At 43.3% G+C, this 21,491-nt stretch overlaps 2 protein-coding genes across 2 annotated transcripts in view; one reads left to right on the plus strand and one right to left on the minus strand.

Moving 5' to 3' along the window:
- Positions 1 to 17: 17 nt before the first annotated feature.
- On the minus strand, positions 18 to 3,765 carry LOC6612648 (cullin-5). Its single transcript, XM_002037116.2, has 7 exons — positions 3,649 to 3,765; positions 1,969 to 3,572; positions 1,786 to 1,906; positions 1,368 to 1,725; positions 1,129 to 1,307; positions 921 to 1,070; positions 18 to 855 (listed from the first exon to the last, which is right to left on the minus strand). Exons 1-7 carry the CDS (start codon positions 3,655 to 3,657, stop codon positions 718 to 720), a joined length of 2,559 nt encoding a protein of 852 aa, XP_002037152.2. The 5' UTR covers positions 3,658 to 3,765; the 3' UTR covers positions 18 to 717.
- A 62-nt stretch (positions 3,766 to 3,827) lies between these two features.
- The window catches only part of LOC6612650 (nuclear receptor coactivator 6), a 44,125-nt gene continuing 26,461 nt past the window's right edge, over positions 3,828 to 21,491 (plus strand). The window contains exons 1-2 of the mRNA XM_032721011.1: positions 3,828 to 3,914; positions 4,568 to 5,385. Of these exons, the coding sequence (XP_032576902.1) occupies positions 5,355 to 5,385 (31 nt within the window). The 5' untranslated portion in view covers positions 3,828 to 3,914; positions 4,568 to 5,354. The remainder of the gene's footprint in view (positions 3,915 to 4,567; positions 5,386 to 21,491) is intronic.

Below are 21,491 nucleotides of genomic sequence, written 5' to 3' on the forward strand. Positions count from 1 at the left end.
AATTAAACTGCAATAGATTCGCTTTCATTATGTGTAGAACCAAATTTATTCATTAACTTAAACATAAAGTATTGCTATTTTAGTTATAGTTTTGCGATCCCGTGTGAGTGAGTGTTTGTGTGTGATTAGGCATTCCATGCTGGGAGCGACCGGAGACGAAGAATTGGCTTCCCCATTAATCTTCTGGAGGTCTGTGAGTCTCACGTGGAACATTGCAAAATACCCAAGAATCAACAGAAGACCAGGCAACGGAAACAAACAAGGGATAACTACACACATAGAAAACAGCAGGTTGATTAGATTAACGCTATCGATCGATATTACTCGGGGGCAGGGCGTGGGCGTGGGCTCGGAATTTCCAGGGTGCAAGTAGCGCACAAAACATAATACCTAGAGCTACGCAGAGCAGCCAGTGGGCCAATATAAAAATACAAAGTTTCACAAATACAGGACGTGGACACGAGAAAGCGGCTGCCGATTGGAGTGTGGGTCTTTTAAATGCTTTGAGGGCGCAATGTCAGTAGCGAATCACGTTTCCATATAATACAATTATCCAATTCCGTAGACAGAAAAAGGGCGCGTGCTTTGAGCACGTCGGCGTTGAGATTAAAATCGCAGCAGCAATAGTTTTTGGAGTAGCGTGTGAGGGAATGGAAATGGGAATGACTGCATAGACGGGACTGAGACTAGAGCCGGGATCACGAGCAGCTGCTTAGCTTAGGCCACGTAAATGAACATGTTGATATCATCGTCGTCCCGTCTCATATACTTGTTCTCGATCAGCCACTCCAGCTGCTCCTTGATCATCTTCTTGGACGGCAGGAACATGTTCTTCAAAATATCGATGAGTTCACCCTGTGAAAGAATGATTTTTTAAATACCTTGCCTTTCAAGGCACATCTAGCTATCGAGCAACAAACCTGCAGCGCTGCGTTGTTCATCCGTTTGCGCACTTTCATGATTTTGATAATGGCCTCTTGTGTGCGCAGAATGCGCAGTTGCACAATGGACTGATTGTCCTCCTGCTGCGAGCGCTCTGTGCTCAATTGCAGGCGCCCGATGAGATTCAGCTGCGGGAGAGAACTATGGTAATGGATTATCTATTAGATAGCTAATATGCGTAATCACCTTTCCACGACGCTGCGACTTGCCATTCTTGACAATAGCGAACTCCTGATTAATATAGAACATTGTGTTCTCGGCAAAGTCCTTGGGCGAACTGATGGCCGCCGGTTCCATGAGCAGGATCTGTTTCTTTATCTTGGGGAACGCTACCAGCGACCACAACGTTCGCCTCAGTTCGGGATCTGAAAAGTACACAAACAATCAACATCAAAGCGTAAACTAAATGTGCACGTAATCCTAACCTGGTAGTTCTGTGGCCAGGCGGAGATTCTCGTAAGAAATTTTGTCATGCTGACGCTGATTCCACGCAAACAAGACGGCCATCTGGAAAGTGGTCACATCCAAATCGTAGCGCCCGAAGTTATTCACAAAGGTGATAGTGCCATTGCTCATGTGATGGTACCACTGCAGCTTACGGCCGGAATGCTTCTTCTTGTAAAACTCCTCCACATCAGGGATATAATCCTCGAGCTCGATGGGCAGTGAGACCGAAACTCGCTCCGAACAGCGGGCCCAGGCACCCGCGTTGAGTATTTTAATGTTGATAGCATCGTGCCGACTTATCGAGGTGCGGAATTGAGTATTTAAGTCCTCGCTGACCTGTATACGAAAGGGCATAATGAATAAACCTGCTCCGAACATCAGTCTGGTAGAACCTACCTTTATGTCCTGGAACATGCGCGCCAGCCGATTCACGTAGTCCGCCGGCATGCCCACCTCCCGCAGCCACTCTACGATGTCCTCCTCCTTCTCGCTATCCGCACTGGTGCCCAAAATCAAGCTGTAATTGGAGGAACACATGTATGTTATCTCTTCATTTGAAGCATTATGCAGTCAACTTACCGCCTCGTCAAATGAACTTTGTGATAGCGCATAAAGACGTCCTTGTTGTTGACGTACTTCAGGACCAAGAGGACATCGCGCAGACGGGCGTCGATCTGTTCGCTGGTGAGGCGTTTGCTGAGCGGCGTTCGCCGGAGCAGCATGTCGCAGTAGTTGGCCAGTAGTTCCGGGCATTTGCTCTCCGGCGCTGTGTACTTTACACCCCGATTGGCGATACTCGTGGGTAGCTCCATCTTGAACACGCTGGTGTCGTTGACTACCGTCTTAAAAGCGATGTCGCGGGCAGTGAGGAATCGGGGATCGTCGTTAAAGGCGTTGCGCACCAGATCGCTGAACTTGTTGAACAGCTCAAGTAGCCGCTCAACGTACTTTTCCGAATCCTGAGTAATCACCTCCGAAGCGGACAGCATGTCGGCCAGTCCGGCAGACATGATGTGCCGCTGCAGGTCACCCATCATGGCCTCCACGCCAACGCCGTGCATCACTCGATCCATCAGGCGGAACATGAGATTCAATCGCTCCGTTTCATAGTCCCTGATCAAAGCTGGACACTCGGCAATGATTGAGTTGAGGTGGTCCACTATGAGCACATTGACCAGCGTGTAAGTAAGTATACTGAAGCTGCTGGGCTCCAGATACCGTTTGGCCCTGACCTCCTCCTCACGCAACTTTGAGTCGGCGTATTTCATGTAGGCCAGCACTCCGTTCTCCTGCTGTTGCTCTGCGGATTTCAGGCGATAGAACTCGGCAGTGGCCTTAAGGTACGCCATCTCAAAGTTTTCCCTGTAGATCTCTAGTTTGTCCTCTGCATTCGAAGAGAGATTTACATAGCTCTCGCGCACGCCTACCACTAGCTGGGCATCATAGGCATCTCCGTTCCGTTCGGCGTGCACAATCTTCATGGCCGACTCCTGCAGACGATGCTTGATGTCGTGGAAGATGTGCTTGTTCCAGGAGTCCAGCATGAGTTTTCGTACAGGACTGTCCTCCGTGGGGTTTTTCTTGGAGGCAGACGTGCTGCTGCTGGAGCTCCCACTTCCGGAAGCAGCTGCAGCTGCCGCTGCTGAACTTGTGGAGGCGGATGTGGAGGCTGCAGCAGCGGCGGCTGATGTGGAGGCTCCAGCTGCGGCTGAGGTGGAGGCTCCAGACTTTCCAGCCTGACCGCTGCAGGAAGAGGCTGCTGCCGCCGCGGCGGCACTCGTACTCGCTCCCGAGGCGGAGACGGATGCGGAGGAGCTGCTGCCACTGGAGGAGGGCTTCACCTGGGGCGACTGCTCCAGCTGGCGAAAGGGCAGTGGCAGGTAGTTGGACTGTGTAAAGAACTTGCGCCACTCCACAATGTAGGTAGCCAGAAGGGCCTGCTCGCCCCGTTGCGCTTGCACCTGGCTTTGGGCCTGGACGATGAACTCAACGATGTCCTGCTGCAGGCAGTCGTAGATCTTGGCCGCGCCCTTCTCGTCCCACAGGCACACGAAGTGGACGCCGAAGAATAGGTCCTGCCATTCGCGCTGTGACACCGTATCCTGGCGCAGTAGCTTTAAAACTATTCGCCTTTTGTCCGGCCAAACTTCCTCGAAGATGTCCCTGTCCCGTTTCCCGATTGCCTGTCGTACAGGGAGATAAAGTTGTATGTGCACACTGAACTCTATATGCGTTTTCATCGTCGATCAGGTCACTTACCCGTAGCATTTTGATCGTAGCAATCTCTTTGTTTTTGTTGCTGCGTCCGCTTCACTTCATTTATATTTATTTTTTTGTAATTAGGCGATACAATACGATAGTTGGCTATCGACCAGTGTTGGTAAAATTCGCCTAAGGGCTTATCGCCCAATCGACCAATCGATTTCGGGCAGTCGATAAAACAACAGTTCGGAGTGCAGCAAAAGTGCGGGAAATCTGCGGAAATGTTATTAATCGAACATTAAGGGATACCTCGCTCAGCCGCGGTAATAATGATCAAGGAGAAATAGAAAATAATATACAGTTGTCTTGTCGAGGGTTTTGTGAAGTTCGCTAGTTTGCCCAGTTCGTTTTGGTTTTTTTCTTCTCTACCTCTTCGTGCGCGAGTGAGACGAAATCAGCTAGTACTGAGCCATCTCGCTCTAGCACACGTCCCCGACCTAATGTCTGGTCTGCATTGTTTCAGGGCTGTCAGATGTGCCTGAAATTGTCAGTTCCGTATTTCAAAATATCGCTTAATATTTCGTGTTCTAAAAATAATATATTTTGTTATGGTGCGAAAAATTTTATGTTTTCTTTATTTTTTTATTTGTTAAACTAGTAAAATAAAGTTATTTATCTATTGAATATCATTACGTTATTGCCGTTTGATGTTTATTTACATTCGAAAAGTCTTTCGCTGACAGGTGTCAACCCTAGTATTTATAACTTATCGTAAACAACGCGCTTAAATCTTTCTAAATCACAAAGAGCTTTCTAAAATTTTATTAAAGTGACTGTTGTATTTATAAACATTGAATTCTGGTTGAAACCCATAATATTTAAAGTGAATACAATCGATGGTTGCGGGGCAAACATCGATGCTGCCAGTTATCTGTATACATCGATAGTATCGACTAACCATCGGCTTCTCTTCCAGCTCTAGCATTCACCATTTCCCTTTGTTTGCGGCGGCGGCGCTCGTTGTACGGCCGTGCGAGTCGGGAGAAAATCGCATAAAATCGCGGAAAGTGCACCAGCTCCGTGCTGCAATGTAAATAAACAAGGCTCTGATGAGCAGTTGCCGATAAAGTGCTTCGATTAGCTAGCAAAATGTGTGTAGAAGGCGAGAATCAGTGACGAAAACAACAACTACGTGCTGCTGCGTTCATTGACGTGACGCGCGAGCGTGAGTGTGTGCGTGCGTGTGTGTTTGTGTGTGTGTGCTGGCTGCTGGCGAGTGAGTGTGTGCATGCTCCCCATATGTGTGTTGTCGAAAAAGCGTTTCAAAAAACAAGCCAGCAACAAACAAATCACAACAGCACGTCACAAATTGCAATAGAAGCAGAAGCAGAAGCAGCAACACATCAAATCAAAAGAAAGGCCTCCCAACAACAACATCTGTCGTGTTCTCAGAGAGTGAGAAAAAGAAAGAGCGTGTTAGAGTGAGAGAGGGGGCCAAAAGAAAGTCAACAGTCGCGTGTGAAATGAAATTCGAAAGATGTCCGCGTGTGTGTGTGTGTTGAGTGTATAGAATTGAGTAAGAAGCAGCGCGGCAAAAGGAAATAAGCAAAAGCAATAGCCAAAAGGAACCAACAACCAGCAGCAACAAATTACCCAATGAATCAATCAAAATTGGCATAATTTGCATTCGCCGACGTTATTGTCTATAAAACCCCCCTGAAAAACACACCACACAACAGAAGAGCAGCACAAATCTTTTGCCAATGAGTCGCAGACAGTCATTGGATCGACCAGGTGAGAAAATGCCAATCAAAACCACACAAAAAAAAAATAAGAATAGAAAAACCAAACTCGTAATCACGCTTTTTGAGAGCATGAGCGAGAGCGTGCAGCATCCGATTCTGATTTTAAAAATGCACTTGCGCACGTTCTCTTCGCCGCTCTTCTCGCTGCTTCGCTCTCGCTGCTCTTTCGGGCTAAAAATAAACGCTGGCTGCGCAGCTGCTCCCAAACACTTGAACTTTGTAAACACCTCCGACACTCCAACAATTCGGCCATTGTACAGTGACAAAAACCAGCGCAATTATGAGTCTTCATCAAAAAGCCAAATCACTGAAAACTATAAATGAATGCAAGGGGGCGGCCATCCGCTCTCCACTCGCTCGCCATTCTATTTTTAACCCGAGTTTCATCACACTCGAGCGGGGAAAAGAGAAAGTATCTGTCACTGTCTTAAGCAGATGTAAATGTGCCTCATATAACTATAGCCTTTATGCACTGTTTGTGTGCGTGCGTTGTCCGGGAAGAAAGCAGCAGATCAAAAATCACCAACTTTGGTTTGTTTGTGTTTTGTTTTTGCCAAGGCAATTAGTATTATGGCCGAATAATTCCATGGTAAAAGCCAGACGCTTGAAATTTGGTCTGTTTGGTTTGAAGAACTTATCGGAAGTAAAGTGCTTTTAAATAAGTAAAAAAGTAAGCTTTGGAAAATGCATTAAGCAGCAAATGAGAAAGGATAGATGGTACATGGATGAGACAATCCAGTTATTAAGCTAATTAGCCATCGATCTATTATGTTGTTATTATATTTATGTTATCTTTTAGATTTAGTGTTGGAAAGGAACCTATTTCCCCCAATCCTAGGTCTGCAATTTCCACTGCAATGCTGGCATACAAAAATAATAGTAATGGGCTTAGACGTAGCTGCTTGGCGTTGAGGAATGCTAACCACTTATCATCAGCTGCAATTAGCGATGAATGTTGAATGCAAGCCGTGCATCGCTTGGGAACTCAGACTGTCCGGCCCCTCCACACACACACACACACACACACAAACACACACACTACCACCACCCGTCACATACACATGCTAACACACACTCCCACGCTGTGTTCCTTTAATTTATTTATAACATTCAATGTAAACTCTGCTCAAGCGCCAGAGTCAAACGGCACAAACAATTTTCGATGCAAGGCAACAAAAACAGGGGCCAGCAGTCGCGTTTGCTTGATTTTTTATTATTTGCCACTTTGTAGGTCAGGGTTGTCGTGTGTAATGCAAAACGTGCCAGCAAATTGAATGAATAAGCGTGGCTATTCCACGGCAAGTGCATTTACAACAATTGCAGGGTATTGCCAGAAACTATAGCCACAGCCAAATAAATAAGGCATAGAATAAAATCAACTGTACAGCCATGCTTAATTGGTGTATAGAATTTCGCGTGATTGCCAATTGCAGTTGATAACCGGTTTGTGTCGGGCTAAACCAACTCGATAATGATCTATGTTATTCCCGAACGACTTCCGTTTCCACTTAAATTAAATGTAATCAGCCTGTTGTTTTATTTTAACTAGTAAACTATGGCAAAAATACAAAGCATGATAAAAATTTTTTTTTTTGTGATTACAATACGATAGTTTGCATTAAGAATGCATAAAGAATAAGAATAGCTGTAAAGAAGTGACAACGATTAATTTTAACTACAGTGTCTTGCTGCTATTTCCTAATCTCCACTAACCCTATTTCCACCCAGTACCCGGAACGTTATCGATATTTACACTGTTTACATGCGATACGATTGTGGTTATACAAAGACGTGTTGGCAGTGTTTACACTGGAAACATTTTCCATCTACCGGTTGATGGATTGTTATTATCTCGGCCGGGGGCATAACGCTCTGGAATTTGGGTTTAAACCCTGTTTAGAAAGTGGATCGAGGGAATACACCCTTGGCATTCATTTGGCGAAGGCGTTTCGGCCAATCTGATTCGATTTGTTTTGTTATTGCCTCGATTTTCGCGCTGTCTTCTTCGCGTTGACGCGTGACAAAGAGTCATTAAGTTCTGTTTAAGGTGAAATCGATTTTCCGGGCCATTAGGCGCCATTAGAATCGACGCTTATTTGAATTTTCACATTGTTTAATTATTATTGCGACGACAACTTTGGTCGACATTATTTATTAATCAATAAACAAAATGAAACCTTATCAAGGTTATTGCTCAGATTGTATTCGAAATTTCGTAATGTGCACATGTTTATGTGGGGTTTACTAACTGATAAGCAGTTACTTATGGCCTTTTTCAAGTGCAAATATAGTAGATGTTGGATAATTTTATAAGGAAAATTCATTATTTTCAAGGTATCTGCTTAGCCAAAATAATGATGAAAAATTCTAACTCAGCTCGAGCTTCTAACGATGACTCATTAGAGTTACTTGTATTCAATGTAATATGTACGTGTATTTGCCTAAAAGGGCTAGTACTCGTGCCTTAAAGAGCTTAACTAGAACTGATTCCTCGTGCTCGGGGTATTACACTCGTTATAAATGGTATTTTGCTTATCATCGAAGCTACTCCCTCCCTTTCCTCCACCCCCGACGATATCCCAGCACTTTCTCAGCGAACTGGAGCTGCTATCAGTGCAATTGTTGCTTTGTTGCGCCTAATTGCTCTTGGCTTTTTCGCTTTTGTGCAATGACTTACGAGTGGTGGCGAACGGGGCCAAGAACAATGCTGGCGAATGGAAATTTGATTAGCATAAAGCAGGCGGACTGCCGATGGAAGGACTCCAGTGCCAAACATCGTCAGCCCCGAGTCACATCATTAATCTTGGCGCACAAAAGGGTCTCGACCGCCTTCTCGTCGCGCTAAGAAGCAGCAAAAAGTTGTCAAAAGTTGCCAAGCAACGCACCGTGCTATTAACTCCCCTCTCGCTCGCCCAGTACTTTTGGCCCACTCGCACTCTCAGTTTCTACTCTTTTCCCTAATGAAATTGCTTTGATTTCTCGAAAAGCTGGTAAAGTTTTCTCATCTAGCGTCGAGACTTTTGCAGCAGCAAATTACACGAATCCTTGTGGCTTTTCCTTTCTGTGTTTTTCTGGAGGTTGACACTTTTTTTGCGGGTTTAATAACGATGGTTGCCAGCTAAATTAATAACAAAGAATATTCCTAGCGTTTCGCATGAATAATAATATATTTATACTTATTTATGAAAGGGAAACTTATTCTGTAACTACAAAACACATTTCACCACCTTATGAATATGTTATGCATCTTTACAATTATGGAGAACAACTATTCCTTATTATATATTCGCTTTGATAGTTAAATAAGCTATTTGGACTGGGAAAATGCGACAGCAAGATAATCAAATTATTCCCGAAAATGTGGCGAGTCCGTGGGGTTGGCCATTTGGCGGTTGAGTTAAAAGTTGACACTTCTTTTTGGGGGTTAATCGCGACGCTGGCTGTGGCTGTGCGATGTGTATCTATCTATTAAAAAATCGGGGCGAGTCGAAGTGGCCAAAAGACGATGTGGAAACGACGACGTCGACAATCGCGAGTGCGCTCTCAGGAAATTGTTTTTGGGAGCACGTCGGAATTAGCGCCAATAACAATGGGAATGCGAATGCGTCTGCGAATGTGAGCGGGGCCAGTCAGCAGATGAAGTCTCGTGGCAAAGTCAATTTCCCTTGGGAAAACGGAAAATTCTCAACAGACGGCACACAATAGGCCATGAAAGAGTGGAGAATTTCTTGGGGCAAAATATTATTAGCTCAAATCGATAAAATTAATAGTTATGAAGTATTTAAATGATACTGCTTACTCGTCTGAAAAAAAAAAACCAATAGATGTCATTATATTTAATTATCATTATATTTAATTATTTAAATATGTATCTAATTAATGGAAGGAAAGAAATGGGCTTTAGCTAACGCACAATTGTAGGCAACATTGCTTCCACTCCTTAATTTCGTTTACCAACACTGCCCAGCAAGTCGCCGGCTCCATGTCGTTCATTGTTGTAGAACATTTGAAATATTTCCCCCGCCTAATCGACCAATTTCCGATGCTGTCCATGTATCATCCCAGCCCGGAATCCCCACTGCCGGTTGCCAGTGGCTGAACTCAGCAGAATGGCGGCCAAAAGGGGGTCAGACAGAGGCTGGGCATAAATTATTTCAGACCCCCGAATGTCTAATATGGCGGCGACGGATATGCGAATGCTATCCGCCAGTTGGACGTGCACAGTACAATTAGGGATGGGTGTTTAGGAACTTTCAAATTTCAAACTGGACTAGAAATACAATTCATATTTGAAATTCTAATGTATCATTTATCAGGAAAGTTTCATTTAAGTGTACCCCCAAGCATTATAATAAAGTGTAAAATTAAATCAACTTTGGGTCTCTAATTTCCCAACCGCCAATGTTGTTTTCCGAGCGAGAGTTGGTCACTCCCCCCCCCCATCTAATCGATTCGGTAACAATTGTTGTTGCTTGTCCGTGCTGTGCTGTTTTCATTAGGGGTTATTCCGGTTTGATCTGCAGCAGAGGACGAACAATGAAGGTGGAATGGAGCCGGCAGTGGGAACACAAATCCAAACTAAATCCCAATTCCAGACCAGAACTCGTTGCTCACCTTCGTTCGCAGGACGAGCACACACACACAAACACACACTCGCGCACACATGTAAGAGGTCCTTTCCTCTCCGTGTGCGTTTCATCTGTCATTTATCCCGTTTGTTTCTCCGCTTGTTGTTATTGCTGCTTGCTGTGCGTGTTTTTTGGCTCTCTGGAGAGTCGAGAGTTTTTGATTTTCGACATGTCGCTGCTTCTTCAACCCTTTTTTCAATGTATTTGTTTTTGCTCGTGTATGCATATGCATCTGTATTGTGTGCGTGTGGAAAGTTTTGCATTTTTATTATAGATAATTTGTGTACAGGTTTTTTGCGGCTGCCGCGCAAACTCCCAACTTTTGAACCTTCTGGTTGCTACACACGTCCGTCCCCACTTCCGTTTCATCCTCGTGCTCATTCTCGTTCTCATCGTCGTCGTCCTGTCTGCACTCTGCATATGTTGGATGTTGTTTATTTCCATTCTCACCCCCGCCCACTTCCATCCCCCCCCTCCTTTGCTGTTGTTTTTGTTGTTTTGTGTGTGTGTTTGGGGAGCCATAATTAATTTTCGACGTTTGCCTGTGAAGTCTGGCAACGTTGCAATCAACCGCACAAGTTCTCTACATTAGAGAAAAAGAGTGAGAAAGGATAGTGATAGAAAGAGAGCGAGCGAGAGGAAAAGAGAGAGAGAGACCTCAGGGAATTGTGTATTTATTTGTTATTAATGGAAAAATTCGGGAATATAATTGCACATGCAAAAGTCTATCTCAAAGAATTCTTAATTATGCTCCTACGATCTTGTTATCGTAAAAAATCCATGAACTATGTATATAATCATCCATATATATGTAATAAAAAAAAGTAATGAAATTCCCAATTACGATGTGTGAAGCAGGATTAATTCAAATGAATGCAGATATATGCACAATCGGCTTTCAAAAGAACAACCACCAAGGTTGCTAAACATATGCCGCCAAACAAAATCTGGTTGTCAAGTGGGATTAGCAGATTTTACCTTCTCATCCCTTTTACGAATTATTACGTCTGCATTGTATCGAACACAAAATAACAGTTGTCATTACAGCCTTTTCCCTGTTGCGACTCCAGTTTATGAGGCGTTGTTATTGGCTCGACATGTTTCCCGGCTGACAAAGTTTGGCCAAAAGTGCAAACACCCCATCCACGCGCACACAAAACATCAGCATGCATTTCCGATGCTCAGCCACGTTGCATTATTAACAAAATTTTACAGCCTGATGAGCTCTCCAAATCGAAATCGGGGCGAAGAAGGGGAAAGCCCCGGGCATCTTACTGCACTCCAGCGGATGCATTTTGCATGTCATCCAGTTTCAACGGGGGATCGCTCATGTGTGCACTCTGCATTTTGCATTTGTGCATTTGAGCATGGTACAATGCCACTTGACATTCGCATTCACATTGGCCGATCCACGGGCGGAGCGGGGAAACCCCCGGTTGTTAATGGGTTAATGGTCTTTGAATGTTCAACTTGGGGTTCTGCCAGCTCATGCATTTCTCCGCAAAGAGCATTGGGGGAAATGCGGTGTATCTTATTTAGTTATTTGGTTATTTTCAAGCTAAAAGTACTCGAATTCTACATATATTTTAATTTATATTTGGGTATTTAGATAATTGCGTACATTTATACACAAATTAATGACACATCCTGAGTTGTCTGGTCGGATAAATTAGAAACACACATTTGATATGGGAATTTTATTATTCCAATATATTGTGGATTTTTATATCACCATAAACAATGCTAAAATGTACAATTAATTACCGCTTACCACCTCGATAAGCAACAACAGCCTTAAAATAATGAAACGCACTGTTTGCACACACAAGTACACATTCATATTTTAATGCATGTTTGAGCATTATGTCGGCCGCCAGTTATTATGATAAAACCGAATTCAAGTTTGCTTTTCGCCTTCCGCTACGTTTGGTTATTTCCATGCCCCTCGGCTGGGTTTTTGGATCCGAATCGTTTGGGTTCTGCACCGGGTTTGGTTCACTCCCTCGAATGCCTCATTGCGAATTCAGCGGGTAAACATTTGCACAAGTGTCCGGATCGTTGAAGCCAGTTATGGACTTTTTAAGCCGCGAAATTCATTTGGCAGCGCAAGAAGGTTGATGGGAAAGCACAGGCAACGAATGTTACTAATAGAAATGGTAGTCAGTAGATGACATCCGAAGGATATATGTGCAGCATAGATCATAAGTTAAGTTATATCCTAATGTAGTTTAATTTCATGAGTAAAAGATAGTTATTTCGAAAAGTTAGCACTGCCAGCAATTGCGTTTCTATTCCTGGTGCATCCATGGAAATGTAGTTTTGTGGGGGCAGCAAATGTTCTGAGTTACTAAATGCCGGTTAATTGCGATCGCGTGCTCAAGGAGAGAAAGGGTTAGTGTCCGAATTGCAACAAAATCGAAAGCGGCACGAACAGGGGGACGACTGGCATGGAAGTTGACCCAGTTCCAAGTGAGGGTATGAGATACAATGACCTTAATGTTGTTGGCCAGCAAAAGTGGAGCTTAACTTTGTGTGCAATGTTGAAGAAAACTTTGCATATTACGGGTTGGGATAGCAAGTGGATGTGGACGGGCACTGGTGCTGGGTGGCTTCTGGTTGGAGTGGCCTGACTTTGAAAGTGAATAGCTGCTACCATGGCCCAAACCACTTTCCAATGCGCCAGAACTGCCCCAGCCACCCGTTCTTTCCCAGAGGCATTTGCATTTGCCCAAGAGGTAGAGTCCTCATGCTGTTATAAATGATGTTGATATGCATGAATGGTTGGTTTTCCGACTTTCAGTCCCAGTTCTTTACTTTTTTTTTATCGCACTGCCCCCCACTCGAATGTTCTTTTCGAGCAGCAACAGTTTGTTTCATAATCCAATTATTGTCAACTTGGTGTCACTTTTCATTGATGAAATTGGAGATGTTCCACTTTACTTCCTCCTGCAAAGAGCTAACTTCCATTGATACATTTTGATGGGGTGTTGATTGGGCGAGCACTCAAGCCTGAAAAAGATTTAAGGTCACTGAGTGCGGGGAGTGTCGCTGCCCTTGTTATTCTTGGGTGTGATTATTGTTTGCTTGATCTATGGCTTACTTAATCCGCCTGGCAGACCGAATTCCCCCTGTTTCGCTCCGTCAGATCATTCAGTAATCAATCAATTACCTCTAAAGGTTCTGCTAATTACCGCCGGATAAACCGAGCCAAAAATAGCTAAATATAAAGAAGCTGCCAGCTGCAGCCGGAGCGTGTAATGGTCGGTAATGATGGCAACATGAGCGAGGATGGTGAGTCCATAACTGGAAGACGAACAAAAGCATCTGCCGTCGTTCGAAGTAGTTGCATGTAATCTAAAGAATACATGGCGGGCATATCGGCATCTCCCAGTCCGCACAACTAACTCCGCCTAATCCAAAGGCAGTTCAATCAGGAACAATGAACCAAACAAAGAGCCAACAACAAGGAGCGCGGAACTGGACGTGGAGTAGGAGTTAGAGTTGGAGTTGGAGCTGAAGCTGAAGCTGGAGATGGAACGAAAACGAAACACGGAGCTTATTGACAGAGGGGCAAACACGGTCTGTCCACCACACACAACGAACAACAGTTGTGGTCAAGAAATTAGGCAGTATATTCCAGTATTTATAATATCAAAAGGTCCACATATAACCTTTATGGTTTTTTCAAAACAAATATCTGTTGTGAATATCTTTGTTCCATATTCTTTTCGATCCATCTTGCGGATAATAAAACATTGCTAATCTGTCGTCTGAGATCTATTCTCTTGAAGACAGATGTATGCCTAGAAGGATAACACACGCTGTTTTGTTGCTTTGGCAGTACAGGTAGCATCAATATCCCATCTACTTTTTGGTCCGTCTGCTGGACAGCTGCAAAAACTGCAGCAGCAGTAGAAATTGGCCAGCCACTTACCAACGCTCTCCTCTTCAGTTCGAGTTCCTTTGAGCCGGGTTATTTTGAAGAATTTGTGCCAGGCAACCGGGCAGCCAACGTATTACCTGTTGTAAGAATGTATCTAACAAACGCATGCACACACATTTGCCCACTCCATCAGTCGATTGATTCTGTTTTAGCCTTCTTTTCGTTGCTCGGTCTTCACTTGCCAAAATTGAAGATGGATGGATGGCCAGTAAAACCATCGAGTTCTATAGCATGATTCGGGTGGGTAAGAGAGCTGCTGATGCAGTGCGGAAAAGTTATAGTTGGGGAATGTCTATATGGCCAGGCGTAAGATGAAGTGAGTGCAGATTGGAGTTTGCAACACCATGGGTGGTACATACAAACTTTATTTGGCCACTCATCACAGACTAAACAATTTCAATTTCCAAAAGTAATGCTGTAATTGCTTCTAAATGAAGATCGATCAATTGGTTTCTGATTTTTGGAAAACCAGTATTGCTTCCCTTCAGAATAACTATTTATTTACCAAATAGGTGCCGTTTAAGAAGTCAAAAGTTTAACATAACAAGTAAAAACATGTTTCGACCATCAAATCGAAAATTTGTGATTTCTTAATGGAGCAAGTGCAAATAATCTGTATCTGTTAACTTCCTGGTGCCTTCAATGCATGGGAATGTATCTGTGAGTGCGTACGTGATGCATTCCACTCCACTCGCTCTGCATATAGCACTTTGCTTCGAAACGAAATTCCAAACTGAATTTCGCCAATCGCCAACAACAAATGCCAGCGAGGGGGGGTGCGCCGAAAAGAGAGCAAAAGAGCGAAGAGGCGCATGAGAGGGAGGCAGAGCGGGAGCAAAGCTCATCCATTAGTTGTCGTCACACACAACCTGAGATATATTCTCATTGTTCTTGATTCTGCTTCTTCTTTGCCTCTTCTTGCTCCTCTTAATTCTATCTGCACGTATGTGTGTGTGGGTATCTGTCAGTGTGTTTGCATAGGTAACGCGGGAGAGAGCGAGATGGTCAGATGGGGCTGAGCCAGCGAGAGATTGACAGATAAACCTGCGATGAGGTGAGGTTATGTTTACTGGACCACCTTCGCAGGTTCGCTCAAACAAATACGCACACAGACACAGATACATATGCAGATTCAGATACCCTCTCTCCCTCTCTTTTCCAGTCTGTGGAAGGCAATTGACCGATGCTGCTGAAAGCGCATCTAAAAAGGTAATTTGCCTCACTTTTGAGGATACTTCACATCATTCGCTGTGAAAAGAACCTCTTTTTGTTCTTCCCTTGTTGGTGTTTAGCTACCTGCTCTTTATTGACCAGTGTTCGGGATTGATGGGCTAAATTATTTCACATTAATGTGGGAACAATTCCCAGGGGAGAAAAGAAGAAGAAATTGTACAGTGCGATCGACGATGATCGTTAGGCAAGTGGATAATCTTGCGATAAATAAACCAGCGATTATTGGTTATCGGATTTCAAAATCCATACGCTATAAATTTTGTAAAATTGTTACAGTGACTTCATTTTAACCGATTTTGGAGTGACCTTTTGAACTCTGTGCGCTACGAAAACGTGGGTGCCATGATCTTGATAGTGTTGCCTCGTACTCTTAAACAATCGTAGCTAACAAAACAGTCATGTTAATTACCAGATATGCTAATTGTGTTTATTTCCCGGCGCTAATCCAATTTCTTTTTGTTTTGTCATTCCAGGTATGTAAATAGCTCATAATTACGCGCCACAAAAAGTGGTAGATGGATATTTCTGGATATGAAAGTTGGTAAGAAGTTTTCTAACGATTTCTGAGGCAAAATAATCTGTACCACAAGTTTAACGACCTTTTGAGGTTACTTAACATTTAATTGGGGTAAAACGAGGGGCCATAAACCCAAGTAATTATGGCAAGGAGATGGCGTCAAGTGAAGAAAGAGATTTCCAAATGATGTACAACCTGAACGTGACAGACTAATTGACGGAGAAGAGAGTATCCTTGGCCGAAAGTCCTTGATGCCTGCTTATTTAGGGACGAGGCGGCCGCATAAAGTGGCATCATAAAAACATGGCCAAGACGTCTGTGGAGCAATCGAGGAAGTGGATTAAAACTAATTTCCTACGTAATGCACACACTCCAAGAAGCGGGGGGATATAACTTGGGGACTCCGGCGGAGAGGCAGTCACTCAACTCGCCTGAACTCAGCACAGTTCGGTTCAGCCATTTGGCCCCAGAGAACGACACAAAGCAATCAAAGCGCAACCAACTGGGCGAACCGACCAACTTCTATTTCCCGCCCCCCGCTCTCCCGCCCTTTTTGGCCAACCACTGTGCTGTCGGTCAACGGTGCAGAACCACCCGGTTGGACCCACCAACAGACAGTCAAAAGAACAGCCAGCCACAAATGGCCATAAAATGAGTGTGTATACAGCTCTGGTCAAAATAATGGCTCTAAAGGTGCCACTCACGAATTTATGGTACGGAATTTAATCGATTTCATTTGGGTGCTCTATAATGTATTAAAATGCAATATATCAGTTGAAAATCTAATATAAAATGGGATTCTTCAGTGGCATTGTTTAATTTATTTACCGGTTTCCATGACTTCCGGTTGTGTAAAATTAAAGGTATGCTAATTTTTCGACCGTAGTTGTGCTTCAACAAGAAGGCGAAAATTGAAGGGATTCCAGCGGGTAAGAACGAAGATTACGGTAGAGGGGTTTTGAGAAATTACTCTGGCAACAACGTTATAATATTAGCTGTTTTTGATGTTTCTGCTGTGCTGGCTTTCGGCTTTGACATTTGTGGGTTAAAAAATAATTACCGTAATATATATAGGCTCTGAGAAACTAAGCAGTTAGGCAGTGAAAGAAAAGTTTGGGTTCCTTATAAATAAAAATTAGTTGTATGAGAAGGCAAATAGAGAAGTTCGCCAAGTTCTATCTGCATATCATTTGAGTAATTCCATCGATGAGAAATCGCAATTTTGTTGCAGATAATATGCAATAAAATATTAATTGAAGCATTATTTTTTTGAGTGTCAGTAATAAAATCCAAACGCTCCCCTGTTTCTACGCCTCCGTTTTTATGGCTAATATAATTTGGCACTTTGATTGCTACAAGACGAGGCGGTGCGAAATAAATGATTACTGGGCATGTCGAGGCAATGAACCCCAGACAATATAGATCCGAATGGCCATACAATTTGACTCGGTCAATTAGCGCACAAGTCCAATGGCCAAAAGCAAACGCTAGGCGTTAGCAACCACCAAATGATAGCGGCTTAAAAATAAATGCAAATTAAATAAAAATGCGTTTGAGGAAATGTGAGGCAACTAGCCAAAATATTTCGATTATAAATTATTTTTCCGCAGCGAATGTGCTGTATCTTTTATTTGCTTACACCTCTTTATTGCACCATGCATGAATGGACCGATATCGAATTTTATTTTTGGCAAGCGCTCGAAATTCGCGAATTATAAATAATAAATTGTAAATTGTTTTAGTGTTTTTTTTTTTTTTTTTTTTTTTTTGTTCGTTTCCCATTTGCTGTTTTTCTTATTTTCTGCTGACTGTTAATAGGCCAACTACAACATTTTTCGCGGCTGTCAGCATTTCTCACTTCTGTTTTCCCGATTTCCACCCACCCACTTGACCTGACCCATTGAAAAGAGGGGTTCGCAATGAATTGCCATCATCTGCCTACATTTTCGAGTGTATTTAGGTGTGCAAGTTTGATGTGCGAACCATTTTTAGAGCATTTAGCATTTTCCGACTGTTTGATTTGTTTTCGACTCATTTCCAAGGGTTCCATGCGGGCTGTGCTGCGAACTATGCAAATTTGGCGGAAAATTGATTAACTTTTGGGCTGAAATTAATGTCTTTATTAACCAAATAAGCCAAATAAAATTATAATATCAAGCAAAGATTTAAAATAATATCTACAATTTTAAAATGTTTTGTCTTTGCAAGTTTGGAATCTAAGTAGAATTTATTAAAGCCTAGCAAACCTTATGCTTGTGGAAAAGTAGCAGCTTAGGCACTTTGAAGTGGGCGACTCTTGTCTCTAGGAGCTTTTGCAATATGTTTTACTCGGCGAAAATGAACGTTGCCTCATTCCTGGCAGGCAAAGTGATTTTAAAGAGCCATTCACAAAATCTTTTCAGCAGATCCTGCACTCCTTTCTTGTCTGTCGGCCGCCACTCGAACCACCGTCGATAATCGGATTAGATTTTCTGGTCCTAATTGGCACTCGACAGGACGGCAAAGCGGTTGCTCCAACCGCCGCAATTGCAGCCCCCTGTCTTTTTGATGTTTGGCCACAAATTCTGGACAATGGCCAAGCACCTCGGCGATTATGATGCGTCTGTGTGTGTGTGCTAGTGCTAGCAAACAAATAATTAACATTTTTTGCATTTTGTTGACTTTTGTTTTTTGCTCCGCCCATTCGCGCATTGTTTGCCATCAATTCTTACACTTGCCCGCAAAATATCTAAATATTATGCTAAAGCAAACACAATTTGTAAACAGCTGCGAGTGCAACTATTCGTACGCCCCTCGCATTCCGCCTCCTGCCGCTGCTTCTTGCCACTTGGCAATATGTTTTTGTTAGTATTGGCACAGTTTCAACAGCGGCGCAGCGACCACGCCCTAATTGCCTCGGAATCGTGGCGGCCTCTTGCCGTTTTTGTGGCCCCAAATCGCCTGGGCCGAAACATTTCAGCTCGAAAAGCTGCTAGTTGACCCACAGACAGGAGGGGGAATATAAACAGAATGCTTAGCCAAATTATGAATCTGTAGCGGACGAGTTTACATTGATGTTTCTGACGGCGGGAAAGATAAATTAATGGCGAAAATCATGCACGGAATTCTTGGGCATTTGATCGCTTGAATTGAATTTAATTTGAATGGGCATAATTAAATCTTTTCCATTTGAGCGCTTGTCCTCCGTAAGATATTTTATTGCACGTGCATTCGAAAGGAAGCCAATTTTGAGCTGCGTCCATTAAACTTGAAAAATAGTTGGTTGCTTTGCAATATGACATCAACTTTTGTGTTTGCCTAATTTAAAATCCACCTACATACCCCACAGCCTGATATCCATGGCTCATATCAATTTAAATTGCAAGTGCCTGTGGCAAGAGTGAAAATAATTGACAACTTTTGAGTTTTCCTTCGTCGCTGCTGCGGTCTGTTTTCCTCTTTGGTTCGTTTGTTGTCTGCAACACTTTGATTTTATCGTCTAGAATTTATTTGCACATCCTTTTTGGCTTTCATTTGTCGTCTCGACGTTTCATATTTAATGTTTTCTTTGGTCCGACGCAAAGATAAGGCGAGATTTGCAAGACTATCCTCGGGCAGGATAGTATGTCCTTTTCTTGTTTGGCCCAATCTTAAAATTGAGTGATAAATTTTGCCGAAAACTGCACCTTCTACTTTGTTTAGGTACACTATAATCTTTTAGGGATTTTTCGAATTATAAGAATGGGTTCATTTAGTCCATCTCTTGAAGTCCTGACAGCAGGATCTCTTAAAGGAAATGCTCAACACTCCTTAGGATGCCAAACAAACTCTGTGCGAATCATTCGTTGCCTATGGGCCTCGTTTTATTTATGCAGGTGTGTTCGAGATATGCAACTGCCCACTGCCGAGCATCCTTGTGCGTTTGTCATATTGCAATTTGCAATTACTCCTTGTCAGACCGCAGATACACACAAATGCAAGAGTGTGTACACACACGCACACAGATTCACCAAATGAATGGACCGGAGTCCTTTGACAGTCCAGCCTCCATTTCCCCAGCTCGTCCTTTGTGTTCGCGTGCTGTGCTGTCTGCGGCTGTTGTGTTTGCCAGCGAGAGGAGAATTCAAATTATTTGCGTTTATTTTCGAGAGCACATTTAATTAATAACCAGGCGGTGATTATCCCCTACACCGAACGCTCTGGCATATGACACTTGCGCGGTGGCTCGAATTACTGAAACCAAATATAACTCGGCGCACGCGGCATAAAGAATCAATGTTTTTTTGTTTCGCCGAGTTTTGTGGGAAATTAAACAGAGGGATAAAGAAAAAACAGGAAATAAGAACACCGCTTTAAACAGGCGTTTACATACCCTTAAGATATTTGTCGTTCGATTGTAGTGGTGATATCCATCTCTAAACTTCAAATGAGCAATGGATTTCTAGAACTGTAACTAAAGAGCATCTACCCTTTTCCAAAGGGCACGAAAAAGGAGTGATTCAGTCGAGCGGACTTAATAGATCCGGCCAAAATGAAATGACAACGGCTGAGGACGGCGGCCACTTCAGTGTGACAATCTAATTACACGGCTCGCTGTGCTCGAAGCATAAATTCTAACCAACAACCATTAGAGCCAGCACCCTCTATCCAGCTATCCAGGTCAAGGGGGCACCTTTTGATCCCCCATTTCGGTGGTCGTCTTTGATGTCGCGCCGTGCATATTTGAATCCATCAATTGAGTGAATGATTGCTGAAAAGGGCTGTCTGAATCATTGCATTTCTACCGTCCCCCTCTAAGGTTTTCGATTGCTGTCCACATTTGGTAATACTAAATGGATGGGGGCCAGACCAGGCCGAGTCAGGCCGAAGGAGTAGCAAAATGGCCAGAATCGTAACTGAAGCACAGACGGAACAAATTCATTGTTCATTGTCGGGCTAAACACGTATTGGCCATAAAGCGTACACGTCGCTGGGCCGGGCCAAAATGGCCAAAAGAATCGGGTAACGAAATCAAAATAAAATTGTCGGTTAAATTCTTTTTCTTCTTTTTCTAGCGGAGCGAACATAATCGGGGGTTGCTTATGGGATGGCCTGGTTTTCAAATGGTTATTTAAAGTGCCTTTCTAGTCGTAGCACCGAGTGGGAAATTCTTCTTAAATATAAAATATTTAAAATAAAATCGCGAACAAGGATATTATTGTTATTTAAGTACTTATAGAACATTAAAAAATACTTTTAAATCAAACTTATTACCATTTTCATGAATCCCTTTTCCCTTTACCCACGTCAAATATCAAATCCAGATCGGTCAACCGGAATATCCAAAATAAAATGAAATTTCCTTAAATGTTATCCCGACATTGGCAATTGAATTCCCAGATTGCAGATTGTAAACCCTTAAACCTTTTTTTTATGCACCCCACAGGCTATTTTTACGTTTTTGTTCGTTGGAGGGTCATAAAAAGCTGGGAAACACGAATTCAATTGGCCGAATTACACGCTCCCCTAGGCGGATACTTGATCTCCTGGCTACAAAAGTATCTCAAGTTGATTATACGCCCGCACTGCATTGACTGCCCATTTCGGGGATACATTTGCGACAATAACGAATTAACGGCAGTGTGTGGAGTGGTCTCTGAAGAAGGAAGGGGAGGGATCAATGGTCATGGATAATAGCGTTTCCCGCTGGACCGGACCTGTCCATGCAACTTAGACCTTCTATTTTGTACGTTTGCCATGCCTCGCATTGTGGTGACTGCCAAGAGTTGGCAGACAGACAGCGTCAACAGTCGGCG

Source organism: Drosophila sechellia, chromosome 3R, assembly GCF_004382195.2.
Source record: "Drosophila sechellia strain sech25 chromosome 3R, ASM438219v1, whole genome shotgun sequence".
Classification (NCBI taxonomy): Eukaryota; Metazoa; Arthropoda; class Insecta; order Diptera; family Drosophilidae; genus Drosophila; species Drosophila sechellia.

Coding starts and splice junctions, on each gene's coding strand:
- LOC6612648 (XM_002037116.2), bottom strand. Junction 1,071..1,128: donor AGTCGCAGCGTCGTGGAAAG/GTGATTACGCAT, acceptor TCTCTCCCGCAG/CTGAATCTCATCGGGCGCCT. Junction 856..920: donor TGAACAACGCAGCGCTGCAG/GTTTGTTGCTCG, acceptor ATTCTTTCACAG/GGTGAACTCATCGATATTTT.